This window comes from Athene noctua, chromosome 20, assembly GCF_965140245.1.
Source record: "Athene noctua chromosome 20, bAthNoc1.hap1.1, whole genome shotgun sequence".
Classification (NCBI taxonomy): Eukaryota; Metazoa; Chordata; class Aves; order Strigiformes; family Strigidae; genus Athene; species Athene noctua.
The window spans coordinates 4,698,367-4,710,555 of record NC_134056.1 but is presented as its reverse complement, the minus strand read 5'-3'; the positions used below and the strand labels follow the sequence as shown (position 1 = coordinate 4,710,555).

At 51.5% G+C, this 12,189-nt stretch overlaps 1 protein-coding gene across 2 annotated transcripts; it reads left to right on the top strand.

Moving 5' to 3' along the window:
• The first annotated feature begins 77 nt into the window (after positions 1–77).
• Positions 78–11,949, top strand: CACFD1 (calcium channel flower domain containing 1). 2 transcript variants are annotated; one of them, XM_074923512.1, is made up of 5 exons: positions 78–248; positions 5,119–5,191; positions 5,605–5,730; positions 5,858–5,965; positions 6,637–11,949. In XM_074923512.1, the coding sequence occupies exons 1-5, from the start codon at positions 125–127 to the stop codon at positions 6,728–6,730; spliced, it is 525 nt and encodes a 174-aa protein (XP_074779613.1). In that variant the 5' UTR covers positions 78–124; the 3' UTR covers positions 6,731–11,949. The 2 variants fall into 2 exon arrangements, with proteins under 2 accessions (XP_074779613.1, XP_074779614.1); XM_074923513.1 differs by lacking the exon at positions 5,605–5,730.
• Positions 11,950–12,189: the final 240 nt, after the last annotated feature.

The following is a 12,189-nucleotide window of genomic DNA, read 5'->3' as shown; positions in this document are numbered from 1 at the left end:
TGGAAGGGGGGGGGAGTGGGGGACAGTGGGGGAGTGTCACCTGGGGGAAGGGGGCATCCTGCGCTGCTGGGGCTCGGGCGGGGAGCGGGGTGCTGCCCCCTGACCCCCCGGGAGCAGGGGGGCCATGAGCTCTCAGGACGAGCAGTTCCAAGCAGCAGCCCCTGAGCCAGCGGCTTCCTCCGCCGAGGATGGCATGACCTGGTGGTACAGGTGGCTCTGCAGGATTGCCGGGGTCCTCGGGGGCATGTGTAAGTATCCCCTTCCCTTGCAGCCAGAGGTTGCCCCTCGGCATGGCTCGTGCATGCGAAAGCACGTCAGGGTGCTGCCTCCCTCGTGCCAGGGTCACGCCTGTGTCGGGGAGGGCGCGCTCGGGAACACTCGCTTGGGGTTGAGGGTTTGCGTCTGCTCTAGATATTAGTTTGCTGCGTTTCGGGCAGAAGGAAGAGTGGTGGACGTGCCTGGCTTAGCTGGCACACAGGGATGTGCTTCGCGCTCGCTGAACCTGCTGAACTTCGGCACCTGGGGGAAGGGGCGTCACGGGGGGATCTGCAAATCCTCGAGTTTCTTCTTGGACACAGCACTCGCTGGAAGTGGGGGGAGCAGCAGCCAAGCCCCCAGGTCCTGTGGGAGGGCTGTGAGCAGATAAACCAGACGATGATTTCACCGTGAGCACCAAGCTCGGGGTGCTCAGCAGCGTCAGGTTCAAGGGGCTGTGGGGTTTGGTTCGTTCTGTTTGACTGTTGGGTGTTTGTATGTTCCTACAACTCACTCTCTTTCCCTGTTCTGAGTGTCGGAGTGTGTTTCCTGTTACTCCTGTTGTTGATTGCAGAGGGCCCGCCTGTGGGGTTTTTTTTTGAAGGTGAATAATGGACTTGGTTCGTGTTGTGTGTTTTTAAGGGGTTTAGTCTCGGACACAGAGAAGAAGGGAGCTGGTGTACAGCAAAGTGAGTTGGCTGCGCTCTGAATTACCTGCTGCTGAAAAAAATTTTCCCAGGGAGAGACTTTGCAACTTTGCCAGAAATCAGCCTGTCCTGTAGTGCTGTTTTGCTACATTCTGTGGAGAGATTAATAGCTCTTAAAAGCAGAAGGGACTGTTATGACCGCTTAGTCTGATCTCCTGCAGAGCACAGGATGGAGAATTTCTTCTGCTTCAGGTCCACAACTTCTAGTAAAACAAGAGTGTTTCTCAGCCAGTGCAGTCAGTCCTGATTTATTCCCTTAGCTGTAGCATTTTGTCTGATCCCCCCTCTCTCCCTGACCCCTTCCCATGCCTGTCTCTTGCCTCAGGACTTGACTGCACAAGCCCACGGCGTTTCTGAGCCAACCTTGTAGACCGTGGTATCGTTGGGCAGGCTCGTTACAGCCCTCTTTGGCTAGGCTGGTAAAACATATGCTGCTCTCACTGTTTTATGTCTTAGGTGCTGAAATTCTAGAGGTGTGAAAAGATTTGGTAGGACTGCTCTTATGGGGCAAAACATACTGGCCTCGCCATGCTCTGCCTGAGGCCCCCGCGCTTCTGGTCCCGGCAGACAGCCAGGAGACCAGCTGGGACGCGTCTTCGGTGCAGGTCCCAGGTGGGGGTTTAGTGTAGCGGCGTCTTTCCCACGGGCTGGGGCTGTAGCTGGAGCCTCGGTGCTGTTTTGTGTGGCTTTGGCCCATGCAGAGCTCAGGGGGAGGCGGATGGAGGGTGAAGGCTGTTGGGTCACATCGGTGGCATTGCCCACCTCGTGCTAGAGCAGCTCATGAGTGGCTTAAAAGTGCAAGTCTTTGAGGGTGGATTTTTTTTTTTTTTCTTTGTCTTCATGTTTCAAAGCAGCTGAATTATACTTGGATTATTTTCCCAACCTTTTGTTCACAGCTCTGAGAGCTCATGACTTGTTTTTAAAGGAAGCTGAGAGTTTTAAGTATTTGGGTGAGTCTGTGAGAAGAAGGTTTTGGAAGAAGAGCCAGGCTCTAAACAGGAGTGCCAATGATTTGGGGAGTCAGACAGCTTGCTCTGTGCTCCTGACAGTCTCCCTCCATGAGGTTCATCATGCAGAAAACAACACAAACCCCTCTTACGAGCAGGGAAATGGGGGACTGTGGAAAGCAGCAATTCTACAATGCCCTATGCTAGTCATGGCTGACTTCAAAATGCTCCTTGTTCAGCATCACCTCGCTGAAGGTGGACAGTTTGGAAAAGGGGTGACTAATAACACGGCAAGGCCAGAGTTTGTGGCTATTTTCAGAGCTTGCTTTGAAAGAGCAGAAATCTTTTATAAGGATTTTGATCAACTGGACTCAAAATGTAGTCCCGCTACAGGGCTGGATTATTTCTTACAGGAGGAAAAATTCCCTGTAGAAAGAATGAGAAACTTTGTTAGTGGAGGTGAGACTGGCAGACAGTGTCTGCTGTGTGTAGACACCTGCAGCTGACAACTTGCTTAAGCCAGAAAGGTCCGAGGCGGGTGCAAGAACAAGCCAAACAAGGTTTGGGATCTGTTTCTGGCTCTTTGCACAGGCTGGCTTGGTGACCTTGGCCAAGGCCCTTCTCTCCCTTGTGTTACTGTTTGTAAAAGGTTGAGGAGAGTCTGTGGCTTTTATAAAATGCTTTAGGAGCAAAAATAGGCTTGTGTTGAGGACAGTGACCAGCTGCTTGAAATGAATAGAGCCTTTGTAGGGGCTGGTGTTCTTCCCCCCCATTTCAGCTCTCAGTTATTTGTGCTCCCTCAGGGATTCAGGATGGGACAGCAGTTAAACAAATGGCAGAACTGTCTGTCTTCCATAGCTTATGTGCCATTGAGCATTATCTGCATTTTAAACCTATTGCAAGGCCTCTGTTTTGCAAAAACAAGTCTCTGGCTTGGTAGCTCCATCCCCTTTTGGCTACTGAGGCAGGAGCTGATCCCATCCCAGTGGGGCAAGGATGTAGTGGGCTGCTGTGGGATGTGCTGCTCTGCAAAGGAGACCGAAGGTCACCAAATCGTTATCTCTGTGGCTGTTGGCAACTGCCGCTGAGTGCAGTGTTCCTGTGATTATAAACCTTTGACTCCTTTCCTGCTGGCTGGTGCTCGTGCTGACGTAGGGGCTTGCTCAGCTCAGGCTTGCTGGGTCATTAGTCCATTGGCAACTGGGGTGGTTGCTTAGCTGAGACTACAGCAGGAACACTGACTGCTCAAGGGTTGTTCTGAGGTGTTTGAGGACAAAATCAAACCAGAACCCTGACAAAACAACCCCTGGCTGGCTAGATTAAAAAAAGGATAAGGCGAAAAACCTGCTTGAAAAAATAACATTCTGCCTCCCCGGGTTTGTTCTGTGGTTGAGATCAGTTTTGTCGCCCTGTGAACTGCTCAGACCGCTCTGCTGGGCTGTGCTGTTGAAGTAGGCAGGGTCCTGCCCCAGCCCTGGCTGCATTTCAGGGATAGTTGAGATGTAGCTGGGTTTTGCTGCTCTGCTAATTATAAAGTACCTGAAAGTTACTTGACATTATTTTCAGTAGTGTGCTTTCCTGGGGGAGAGCAAGTGTCACAAGCCTGCGGTGCTTCCCCTGAGCTCCCCTTCCATCAGCATCCAAAGGTCTGTTGGTCACAAAGGAGAATTAGAAACCTCCACGTTGTGCCCTGCTCTCCGACCAGCCCGCTGCTCCCAGCAGTCCTGCTTGCCGTTGCTCTTCCAGCTCTCTGCATATGTGACCGTGAGCAGATCATCCCACCCCAGTGCCTCGCTTTCCCCTTCAGCGTGGGGACACCAACCCTAGTTCCTTTGCGATGGGAGGATGAGAAGTGCCCTTGGAGCATGGATATTAACATGTCCCCTGGCATTTCTCCTATCCTGGCTGATCTTGTTCTCGCAGGATTCTTCAAGAGATTTTGGGTCTTGTGGAATAGCGCTAGGAAGCCTTTAAAAATAACCTTGTTTAGTTGTTTCCTAAAGCCAGGAGGTCACTTGCATGTGGCATGTCCTTAGATTAGTCCTGTCATAGGCATGCAGCTCCGTTTCCCAGTCTGGTAATTAAGGATAACTACTTTTTAAGGGAACTTTGAGGATTCAGCAATGACTTCTTTAAAGAAACCTGAACCCAGGCTGGTCTCATTCTCAGAGATGGACCCTGCTGCTCTTCACTGTGCCAATAATCATCCCCAAGACAGCTTTTAGGGGCTATATAATTTTAGCTGGAGTTTTTCAGGGTGGTGTTGTTTACTACTGTGGGCTCTGCCGTGTCTCACTGCCTTCCCTGCCTGGGCTCGGGTTCCCAGGTGAGCAGCAGCAGCCTTTTGGTACTGGCAGAGGAAAAGGGCCGTATCGAGTGCCGGGAACACTGCAAATTTAATGAGGCAGGAAGGAGGCACATGCTGCCTCGGCTTGGATGCTGCTGCCTGGTTCCTCTCCTTGCATTACAGCATCGGGAGTGCTGGGGCTATTTTAGGCTCTGCTTTTATCTAGCATCCACTTCCATTTGTATTAGCAGAGACCCAAACTTGGCTCTTTTCTGCCCATCTCTAGTGCAGAACCCGCACTGTGTGGCTGAGACTGGGCTCACCTCTGGCTTAGTTGTCTGTCCGTGTGCCTTGGTGCTGCAAGTCATCTTTTTGCTGAACTTTCCCTGTGTTGTTCAGCGATGGATGCCTCCTGGGACCTCTTTGTTCATCCTGGGACAAAGCAGTAATTCCTTAGCAAATAAAACCCAGGGTGCCACAGGGTGCCACGTATGTGATTCCATGTAAAAGGAAATGCTCTGTTGTTCCACACAAGTGAAATAGTTGTGCAAGTATCACGCTGAGACACCAAGTGCTTGGAGCAAAAAGATACCTGGCTGGAGGAGCTGGGAACAAACCCTCTCCCCTGCATCCTGGGCTCCTCTTTGGGCTGTCAGACCTCTCCACCCACCCTCCTGTGCTGGTCTGTGCAGGCTGCTCTGCAGTGCCTAGAGGTGCCAGCCAAGGCAAGGGCTCTTCTGGGCAGCCTCTGCTCTGCAAAACAGCCCAAAATACAGGAGAGCAAAATCACGCTGGTGTGGCTTCCATTAGCAGGGCAGAACTGGGAGGAGCAGCCAGCCCTGCCTGCTGGGCTTCAGCCCCACTGCCCCGTGGGTGCACTGGGTTGGTCTTCGTGGTCACCAAAAGTCTCTTTGCTTTCCAGCCTGTGCCTTCGCTGGTCTCTGGAACTGCGTCACCATCAACCCCATGAACATTGCGGCCGGTGTGTGGATGATGTGAGCTGAGTTTCTTTTCTTTTTTTTTGCTGGGAAGGAGATTTGGTTAATTAAATGTCACTGGGTAAGGGGCAGAGCTGTTCTGCTTGGGCAGTGAACATGAGGGAAACGTCCATCGGGCACTGCAAGTTACCAGATCTTGCTCCATCAGGTTGCCCGATGCTGGGTTTATTCTATTTATATTCTTCCTTTACCCATTTTTAAGTAAATACTGAGATACCCTTATCCTAAGTAACTCTGGGGCACCAGCATTTGGGAATTATCAAGAAGGGGGAAGGGAGCACAGTGAGGTCCGGCCCTGCCATTCCTCCTGCCTGCGTTTGGCCATGGGAGGGGCTGGTGTCCGGGAGGCATTGCTGACCCTCGCTCGGGGCCACGCAGGCAGGATTAACTCTGGTTTGCTCTATCTGGAGGCTCAACGCCTTCGTCCTGTTCCTGTGCGAAGCCCCCTTCTGCTGCCAGTTCATCGAGTTTGCGAACGCCGTCTCTGCGAGGGCAGACAAGCTGCGGCCCTGGCAGAAAGCTGCTTTCTACTGCGGGTGAGGATGCTCCTGGGGTGCGTCGTGGTGGTGAAACCATCCCAGGAACCGTGTTGGGATGCGCGTGGGCATCCCCGCATCCTGTGCGGAGCGGAGCCTGGCCCTGAGGGCTGTCCCTCTCTTCCAGGATGGCCGTGTTCCCGGTCGTGCTCAGCCTGACCTTGACCACGCTCTTTGGAAATGCCATTGCGTTTGCCACCGGCGTGCTTTACGGCCTGTCAGCGCTCGGCAAAAAGTAAGAGAGATGTCTGCTTGTGGAGGGGAGGGAAGGGGAAGGGGGGGCCTTCAGCCCTCATGCCCATCTGCCTCCCTAAGGCTGTGCCGTGCTTTTTTTACTAACCGTGCTTTCAGGTGTAGGTGCTGCTGGAGAACATCGCCCTGCCATCATCTCAAAGCCCTGGGAGGGAAGGCCTTTTAGACTAGATGTCAGGAAGTATTTCTTTACAGAAGGGGTTGTTGGGCGTTGGAAGGGGCTGCCCGGGGAGGTGGTGGAGTCCCCATCTCTGGAGGTGTTTAAGAGCGCTGAGGGATCCGGTGGAGTTGGGAATGGTCAGTGCTGGATTAACAGTTGGACTGGATGATTTTCGAGGTCCTTTCCAACCCAGTTGATTCTGTGATTCTGCCTTAGGATTTGCTGAATCTCTGAGCTTTTCCTTGGGAGCTCCATCTCGGTTGCCTGGTGGGTCCCAGCCCTCTTTCTGCAGCCGTTGGATGGGTGGGCCCAGCTCTGGGGGTGGTGAGAAGCTTTGGCAGGGTTAGAGAGGGCCAGCAAGTTTCATTTCACTGCTGGCATTCCTTGGCATGGGAAGGCCAGGGCCCTGGCTGGGAGACCTCTCTGCCAGGGGCTGTACCCGCCATGGTGTGCACCCTGAGCTCACATCCCCACGCTGTCCCTTCTCTCTGCAGGGGAGATGCCATTTCCTACGCTCGGATCCACCAGCAGCAGAAGCAAATGGATGAAGAGAAGCTCACAGGGACCCTGGAGGGACAGCCTCTCTGAAGCACGTGAGCTCAGGGTAACCTCTCCTGGACACTGAGATGGTGAAGATTCAGAATTCCACTCTGCCCTTTCCCCTCTCTGTTACACCACAATTTCCCTGGACACTGCAGCAACTGGAAATCTCAGGGGCTGGGCCAGGCTGTGCCCTCTTCTCACACCAGCAGCCAGACCTCAGTGCATTGGCCCCTCTCTCCTTCTCAACCCTCAACCAAATATCTCACAGTTCTCCTACTTTTTAATTTTTACATTTTTTTTTTTCTGCAGAGGTGCTGGCTCTTTGAGTGCTGCTTTACAAGCCTGACTAGGTAGCCTTTCTTTGGAGTGATGCCTGATAACGAGCTGAGGATACAGTGCTCGTTGGGGAACTGCTCTCCAGATGGGGTGAGGAGGGACAGAGCTGATGTGCCAGCTCCTTGCCTGCGCTGGTCTCCTCGGAGTCAGGGACCTGCTGGCCTCATGCCTGGGGGTAACCTGCCATTGCACGTTACACCTTTTGAGTAACGCTCTCTGGTGTGGCCCTTCCCAGCTATAATACACTAATCCAAGGTTTAACAATACATGGTGATACTCAAGCTTGATCTTCTTCCATTGAGTGTATTTTAATACGGGTCCAGCTAGGTCAGGCATCGGAGGCATCGCTGCATGGGAAAGGACTGCCAGCAAAAAAACATCTACAGACAGTAACTCTCTCTGCAGGGGAGCTGCCAGAGGTGCTGGGGCAGATCCTGGTACCTACAAAGCACAGTCCCCGCTTCCTCTGGATGCAGCTGCAGGCAGTTACTGCAATTTACTTGAATTATAAGAATTAACTACTTTGTCTTAATAAGGGTACTTTTCTTAAACTTCACTCTTCTACTGGGGAAGAAGGGAACTAAGGTTTGCTTTACCTCAGCAAAAAAAAGGTACTATTGCTTGAGCCAAGTGGGATTTTTTTGCTGGTGTAAGGGTTACTAATGTGCAAGAGCATCATTCTCTGGTGAGCCTGGGACTCTGCTCTGGTATCTCACTCCCCAAATCTGCTCCTGCTCCGGTGACCCATCCCTCCGTGCAAGGAACCTGCTTTCTGCCTCTGTCTGGTGCAGCCTTTCTGTTTGGGCTCATGTTCTTTTTGCATCAGTCCTGGGCTGGTTTTATATGGGAAGGTGGCATATCCTTCCTTTGCAAACATAGAGAAATCTGCACCATTTCAGCACAGACAGCTGGGATGTCTCACTTCTTTATTCCAGGCTCTGTCAGTGGTTTTTGCATCATATTTTCTGTTTGCTTTGTATCGTGCAGAACAAAACCGCTTGCTAAGTCCAGATCCCCCTCGTCATGGTTTCTTCTGAGGGTTTTAATTTATTTGACTTTACATGATTGCTTTTTATTTTGATTAGTAAAAAGGAGAATAATTTATTTCTAGTTATTTAAGTATTTTGATGGGACTCGTTTTCTCTGGACGTAGGAGAAAGCAGTGCTCTGCTTCCTGTCCTTCAAAGGACTGCCTCATTTCACTGGGGGGATCTCTCTGAACCCAGGGAGAGCCCTGGCTGCTCTAACTGGGATGCTGTAACTGGGATACCGTAAAATCCCATTTCAGCCTTCAGAGTGTTTCTCATACTTTTGGAAAGTGGGTTGTCCTTTCACCCCTTTGTCTTCTTCTGGGCCACTGACTTGACAAAGTTTGTTTTCCCTCTCCTGGGAGAGAGAAGGGAGGAAAACTGGGCTGTAAGTGCTGGGCTGGAGGTTTGTACTCATTCAGCAGCCCTGGGAGCTGAGCTCTTGCTGCCACCAACGCTCTGTGGTCCCATTTGAATCACTGGGGTACCAGAGGGGTCACGCTGCGGTCTGAGAAACGCTGCTGGAGGCTGAGTGCTGTCTGTCGGCTGCTGGAAACTATCTGTATAACCTGTCCTTCCTCTGGGTACGGTGTGTGTATTCGCATTAGCTGGACCACAGACACCCGTACGTCCCTGGCAGAGCCTGGAAGGGAGCTGCTGCTGGAGGGGTGGCTGGGTACGGGTGCAGGGTGGTCCCTGGAGGTCGGGGGGCTAAGCTGCCAGCTAACCTTAGCTGTTCGTTCTTCCTTGGAGTTCAGGGAGGTGTGAGGATTTACACCAGGCAGGAACGCAGCTTGGGTTTATTTACACACAGGGGCCCTTGCAGCTGGATGCTGGGTGGCCACTTTGTGCTAAGCCCTGTCCCTTCAGGCCTCTGAACGGTGACTGCTCTGACACCAGCTTGTCTGGGAGGCAGAACAGGCACCACCAGCCCAGCTGCAGTTTGTTTTAATAAAGGCTGCGCCGTTTCGGAGCTCCCAGCTCTGGGCTGAGCCCTGTTGCCACATGCAATACCTGGGGCATCGGCCTTCCCTGTGCCTGTGTGTGGGGACAACAGCCCCCTGCGTGGGTCACGCTGCCGGCCGTGATGGGGTGCTGCAGGAGGAACACACCGCGGGATAGTCCAGGGGAATAACCTCTCTGCTCTTCGAGCCAGCGGTGCCCCTGTGCCCTACCTCTACCGGGTGGTTGAAGTGCAGATCCCTGCCTAGCAAACAGGACATCTGCTTTGATTTCAGGGGGGTTTGGGGTGTTAAGTAGTGTTTAGTAGAGGAATTGTTGCAGACTGATGCACATAGCTACGAGCATGTCTTTGGTAGTGACTGCTTTGCTCTGTGAGTAGTTCCACAGTAGCTTTAGTGACGGGAGGTGGAAGGTAAAGCAGAGGTGATAGAGTAACTCTTGCTGGTGGATCTACACCCACGGTGATGAACCACAGAACTGGTAGGACCCTCGCTGGCTTCATCTGATTGTCCCAATGCCACAGACCAGCAGCAGTCCCTGGGGCTTTTGCAGGCAGGTGCTGCTCCAGGTCACCTGGAGGGATCATCAGCACAGACAGATCCGCTCTGCTCCCTCAGCATGACCAGCAGAAGTCCCTTAGGTGCCAGCAATACTGTCCTGCTGCGTTTTGTGGCAGTTGGGTGTGACGCTGGGGCCAAGGCGAGCGAACGACCTGCATCTGCTCTGCCACCATTAGCAGGCTGCGCAGCTCAGCTCCGAGCTCGACGCTTTTGTTGAAAATTGGCCTCAGGGACTCTTCTGTAAGAGCTGAGCTGGAGCCTTTGGCCACAATGCTTGAAGACACCGGGTCTGTTCAGTGTCTGATCCGTGCTCCAAGAGTGCTGACTCCTACAGATGCATGTCTGGAGTGGGAGCTCCTGGGGAATTTCAGCTGTCTGTGATGCAGCTGAAACCAAGCCAGGTGCTGCCATTGAGGCTTGGTGACAGCACCCGTGGCTTTTAAAAGTAGTAGGGACAGTTAGTGGGTGGTGTCACCTCCGTGTGAGCAAGACACTGTTTTTGTGGAGATAGAAAGGACCTTTAGAGTAGTAGCATCACAATAGTTAATCACAGTGCATGGCAGTTATTAATTGTGTTTAGAGGCACCATCAGGGTGCTTGGAGTTGTGTAAAGATAAATGAAGTTAAAAGCCCTGCTCTAGAGGTTTTACAGGCTCAACCCAATCCCCGCTGATGGCGTTCAGGCTGGATGGCTAATCCATGGGGTCTCTATGGAAGAGGTTCTGCTTGCCAGGTCTTGAAAAGGTCTCTTGGGAGACAATGGGACACAAGTTTTGTTATGTGAGAACTCGAGAGCGGGTGATGCATTGGCTACAGTGAGTTGTTGACATCAAGTGTGGAAAGACACCTGGGTACTGGCAGGACACATGCACTTAGCAATGGACTGTTACACTGTTCACCATGTGAGCTGGGCACTTCTTACCCATGTGCATTTATACAGCGTGAGACTCTTCCACGTCCCATTCAGTCATGAAGTTGACAGCAGTTGGGCGTATTAGCTCCACTGTTCCCTGGGGCTGTCCACTGGGTGTGAAGAGAAGAGCAGAAGCTCGCTTTCTGCTGCATACCCAGACCTCGCTGCTCTGGGCAGGAGCTGGTTTTGTAACACCAATTGATTCTGTGTGTGCAGTGAATAAAAAGACCATTCTACCTCTGGAAAGAGCCACTGTGATTTCTCAGACTCTAAATGTAGCAAAAACCCTCAGACTTTCTATACTGAAGAAAGGAGGTCACTCAGAAAATACTTCTCCACTGAGGTTCTCACAGGACCTGAAGAGTCCAACCTCATTTCATATTCGGGCATTTCCTCCTTAGGCCAAGCCCTGGGAAGCTCAATTCATCTGTGTCATTTTTTCCTCAGGAAAAAACATCCACTGTCTTCAGGGAAGGGTTTCACTGAAGTGAAGATATCAAGACCTGGTGCATAGCCATGTGAGAAAGAGAACGCTCTAGCACAGGGCTGCCAGAGATCCTGATCTTCAGAAGGTCAGTGGAAATCAGAGGCTCTTGAGACCTCCTGTAATCAGGCCATGCTTAGAAACACTCATATTCCAGCCAGGGCTGAACATCTTTCTGGAAATGGGTCTCAGCTGCAAAGGTTAGGTCTAATACTGAATTTTTTCTGTGGTTTTGATTTTGGCCCATCTCTCTTCTTCTGTCCCAGGCTGCTTTAAATTAATCCTCTGATAAAACACATCTCTTAAGTGATTTCTCTCATCTCCTGCTCCAGGAGATCTAAATAGTATCTAGGACATCTTGAGATCTGGGTCAAATATGCTATGTTTCCTTGTCACAGCAGGCTGAATGTTCCAGGCATGGGAGGACACAAGCATCCCCACCAGCTCTCGGGGTGCCAAGTGCATTTCAGGGGGGTGGGCAACTCATCTCCCAGCTCAGCCTTTGTTGTTCTGCCCTTTTGGGAGAAGTTAGGTTGGATGTGATATGCAGCAAGGCCATTTGTTCCTCACAGCCATAACCACCTTCTGCACCTAGGGTTAGGCTCTAAAAAAATGTTTTAAAAAAGTCCTTAATCTTGCAGGACACACAAGAAAAGGGTAAGATCAATTTGCTACTAACTATGCAGTTGAAATCTCAGAGGGATGGAGGTGGAGGCTCCCTACACAGCCATGATGGGGGCCCATCCACCTTCCTCTTTGTGAGTAAAACCCTGCGGTGGGAGGGACCCACCCCAGTACAAAGTATTGTCAGTACCCACCATGTCTTTCCTCCAGTGAATCACTTGCACTACAGTTGAATGTTTGTCTGTTCCCGTTCTTTGTTTTGTCCTGGATTTTCTTTGTGAACTGTATTTGGTCTTGTTCATTAGGCTTCTAGTGTAATGTGTGTTTTTAGAGCAATAAAACGTGGCAGCTTTTTATACAAAATATCTGACTCTGCCTCTTTCACAGTCCTTAAGTACATGAGACTCATCTGGGTAGGCTGTTGTGGTCCCCTTGTCACCGTCCTGGTCTGCCTCTCCCATCCCATGTGCCTGCAGCTCCCTTCTCTGCAAATCAAGGCAACACCTTGCAGTTGGAGGCAAAACTGGTTTATTATTGCAACTACACAATGAACTTTTGCTAAAACAGCTACAACTGTTAATGCTGTTCCAGCCCAA

What these genes read in the sequence shown, in the direction of transcription:
- CACFD1 (XM_074923512.1), top strand. Translation starts at nt 125, where the DNA reads ATGAGCTCTCAGGACGAGCAGTTCCAAGCAGCAGCCCCTGAGCCAGCG. An exon ending in CGGGGTCCTCGGGGGCATGT is followed by an intron (nt 249 to 5,118) that starts GTAAGTATCCCC and finishes TTTGCTTTCCAG; the next exon opens with CCTGTGCCTTCGCTGGTCTC. An exon ending in GCGGCCGGTGTGTGGATGAT is followed by an intron (nt 5,192 to 5,604) that starts GTGAGCTGAGTT and finishes CTCTATCTGGAG; the next exon opens with GCTCAACGCCTTCGTCCTGT.